At 36.9% G+C, this 3,636-nt stretch overlaps 1 protein-coding gene across 1 annotated transcript in view; it reads right to left on the bottom strand.

The window, feature by feature from the left end:
- The window catches only part of LOC106878813 (enolase-phosphatase E1), a 28,076-nt gene extending 24,853 nt beyond the window's left edge, over nt 1-3,223 (bottom strand). The window contains exons 1-3 of the mRNA XM_052973483.1: nt 3,156-3,223; nt 1,913-1,917; nt 552-619 (exon numbers count right to left, since the gene is read on the bottom strand). Of these exons, the coding sequence (XP_052829443.1) occupies nt 552-619; nt 1,913-1,917; nt 3,156-3,223 (141 nt within the window). The remainder of the gene's footprint in view (nt 1-551; nt 620-1,912; nt 1,918-3,155) is intronic.
- Nucleotides 3,224-3,636: the final 413 nt, after the last annotated feature.

The raw sequence follows: 3,636 nt of genomic DNA, 5'->3' as shown, positions 1-3,636 counted from the left end.
GTAGTCATCACCTCAGTGAGGCCCAATGTTCGAAGGTCTTGCCTCACCACCTCAGCCCAGGTCTTCCTGGGCCTACCTCTTCCACGGGTTCCCTCAACTGTTAGGGAGTGGCACTTTTTCACGCAGCTATCCTCATTCATTCTCACCACATGTCCATACCAGTGCAATCGTCTCTCTTGCACACCACAACTGATGCTTCTTATGTTCAGCTTTTCTCTCAAGATACTTACACTCTGACAGGTATGCACATTTACATTACACATCCAGCGGAGCATACTGGCTTCATTCCTTGCGAGCTTACGCATGTCCTCAGCAGTCACAGCCCATGTAGCATGGCTGTTCGTACACGTGCGTCATACAGTCTGCCTTGTTATTTATAATTATTTACTTCATTACATATAGTTAAGAAAGGTGTTACAAGATATGGGTGCTCAATCTAAACAATTAACCGTGAAGCTAGTGCATTCTGAGTGTAGTGGGGGTAAAAAAATTAAACAATACACAAAGAAAAGATTAGCGCAATGATAAATATATTTTAATCTGGCATTAACATGTAACAGCTTCAGACAAGTTTCAGACTCATTAGAATCCCCTAGTGAAGCATAGCATTCTCTATGTGCTAAAATAGCAATAAGAGAATCACTAAAAATTACTGTAAAGCAATGTACAATGATATATGAGAAATTATTTCTTTCACTCAGTTTCCTAACATAATGAATTTAGAGAATTATTTGGAAACACACTCTGGTAACGATGTCAAAATAAATGTTATGGTATGAAGAAGGGAAGTTTTAACATTTTAGGATGAATCTTTTATTAGAGAGAGATATGAAATATTAAATAGTGTTGCTGAATTTTAAAACTGAAAGCTGTGAGACTGCGAAAAAAATTATAATTACCACAAAAGTAAGAAAATGTGTTTAAGAAGTTCACTTTACAACCACTAGATTTTAGGGATCTGTTCTGGGTACCTCTTACCACCTTCTTTAAAACCAATGGCAAATATGTGTGTGCATGTGTGTATACACATATACATTCAGCTGAGTCTGGTGGGCTGTTTCTGTAAGAAGCCAACAAAACAACAATAATAATAATAATAACTAGTGGGATCCATGAATATTTCATAGAATTAGGGTTAGGGTTATTTTCTGAAAACTATATCCAAAAAACCTGAAGGCGTAGCCTGTATTGTTTGTATGGAAAGACAGTCACTCATCCACAACTCATTGAAAAGTGAAAGAAATTGAAATACGATGATTACTTACTATACTTTATATACTTTATGCACAATTTTATAGACTTAATACACAACACTTATAAAATAAATATTCACTCTTATTTTTCCATTTCCCCCATAAACAAAAAAACAAAAATCCCGTACATATGATACAACCTTTAGTTAAATTGCATATATCTGCCATGTAAATAAAGCATCAATATTTCATGGTATTTCACTTATGTGCATACGTTAAGTGATTGATGATATAAAAAACTTAGTTCAATTAAAAAAAAATATACTTTTCACAATCCAATTACCACTGCCACCTACATCACCACCACCATGTCCAATTTCATCTCTCTGGTTTTCTTAACTTCACCATCAGAACATCACCCCTCTGCTAAAATTATATTTTTAACTCCTCTATATCATCACTACCGTCAACTAACTTTTTAACCAGATATTAAATATTATGTTCTCCCTACCTTACATCATGGATGCTTCTCTGTCCCTCTTTTTCTCCCTCTTTGCCTTATCCACTTTTCTCTCTCTTTCCCTTCAACTAATCACATAAAAGTGTTGCAATTACAATCCCTCTACTTCACATCATGGATACTTCTCTCTCCCTCTTTTTCTCTAATCAAGTGAAAATGTTACCAATGGGTTGACAAGCAGAATTATTCTAAGACTAACTGGACCTATGAAAAATTCAGGGAAATATATTAAAAAAATGTAAGCATCTGTAAATTGTGTGCTGGTGTCATGAGAAATGTTTCTATATTGTAACAGTTACAGAATAAGTGTAAAACCGATGACTATATAATCCAACCAAAATATCTCAGTTACGCAGACGTAAACAGAATTACTATTTAGCCTTAAAATACATTGTACATATTCAAAGAACCTTCTTGGTTTAGTGGTATGGAACGTTCTTCCAGTATTCTTGTATTCTGTTACTTATTTCAGTCATTTGACGGTGGCCATGCTGGAGCACGTTCCTTTAGTCAAAGAAATCAACCCCTGGACTTATCCCTGTAAGCCTGGTGCTTATTCTATCAGTCTCTTCTGCCGAACAGCTAAGTTACAGGATGCCAACACACCAACATCAATTGTCAAACAATAGTGGTGGTGGGGGACAAACACAAACACACACACACACATATATATATATATGACGGGCTTCTTTCAGTGTCTGTCTACCAAATTCACTCACGAGGCTTTGGTGACTATAGTAGAAGACACACTTTAAAGTATAGAGTTGAATTTCGTGTAGCCACCTGTTGGCAACTTTTCTCCCCCACCCATTTGGTAGGGAGTATTACCCAATTTTCTGGGCTCTTTTCACAGCTATACCCCGTTCAAAATTTGCATTAGTTTTTGCATGAAAAAAGGGCAAAGGAGTTTGTAGAGAAAAACATTAAAAAAAAACATGGTCTTTCCCCACCAACTAAAAGACATGAAGAACTATGAAAGGCAAATGAGTACCGGGGGTGGGGAAAGAAAAGAGAACTAACACTCGATCATTCTAGAACTCCCAGAATAAAAATGTAAACACCTGAAAGACTTTGCCTTTATTCATTACTAAATGTCTTTCCCTTTTCTTCATTGTTAAAAGTAAAGAAGCTAGAAAAGATCGATCATATTTCAGTCTAATCGTCATTGTAAATGACTGAGGCTTTCCCTTCTCTGTCTCTACGCTTCACTCCTTTTCTCTATGGTTAAGAGAGTGAAGGTGCATGGCTCAGTGGTTAGGGATATTTGGCCCACGATCATAAAGTCATGAGTACAATTCCCTGTAGCATGCTGTGTTTTTGAGCAAGGTACTCTACTTCACCTTGCTGCAGTCCACTCAGCTAGCAAAAATGAGTTGTAGCTGTAATTCAAAGGGGCCAGCATTGTCTCATTCTGTGTGAGACTGAATCTCCCTGAGAATTACCTTATGGTATGCATGTACGTAGAGTACTCGGGCACTTGCACATTAATTTTACGAGCTAACTGTTCCATTGATCAGATAAATAGGAACTTCATTGTCATAAGCAATGGAGTGCCATTTTTTAAAAAGAGTGATAGAAAAGGAAATGTTCCATATCGTAAGGCAAAAATGTCATGTGTTTAGTATAAGCAGTGAAAGCTGAGATGAAATAATTGCTATTCCATCATGTATTTGCCCTTGACTCATGCTCAGTTTGATAACAGCCTGTGCCTCAGTGTTTATCTGGGGTCTTGGTCTCCAGATCTGTGTGACCCACAAATGCTGCTGTTAGAAATGGATTAACACCCTCATGTGGTAATGGAAAGTGTAAGTGACTTCCAATCTATGTATCAACTTTTCTTTTGATCTATGTATCTACTGTCTCTCTCACTTTCTCTTTCACTTCCTGTGTCCCTCCACTCTCCTGCTTTTAATTTAACAATGT

This window comes from Octopus bimaculoides, chromosome 16 (assembly GCF_001194135.2).
Source record: "Octopus bimaculoides isolate UCB-OBI-ISO-001 chromosome 16, ASM119413v2, whole genome shotgun sequence".
Classification (NCBI taxonomy): Eukaryota; Metazoa; Mollusca; class Cephalopoda; order Octopoda; family Octopodidae; genus Octopus; species Octopus bimaculoides.
The sequence above is the reverse complement of the archived record's forward strand: the minus strand, read 5'-3'. Positions and strand labels throughout refer to the sequence as shown.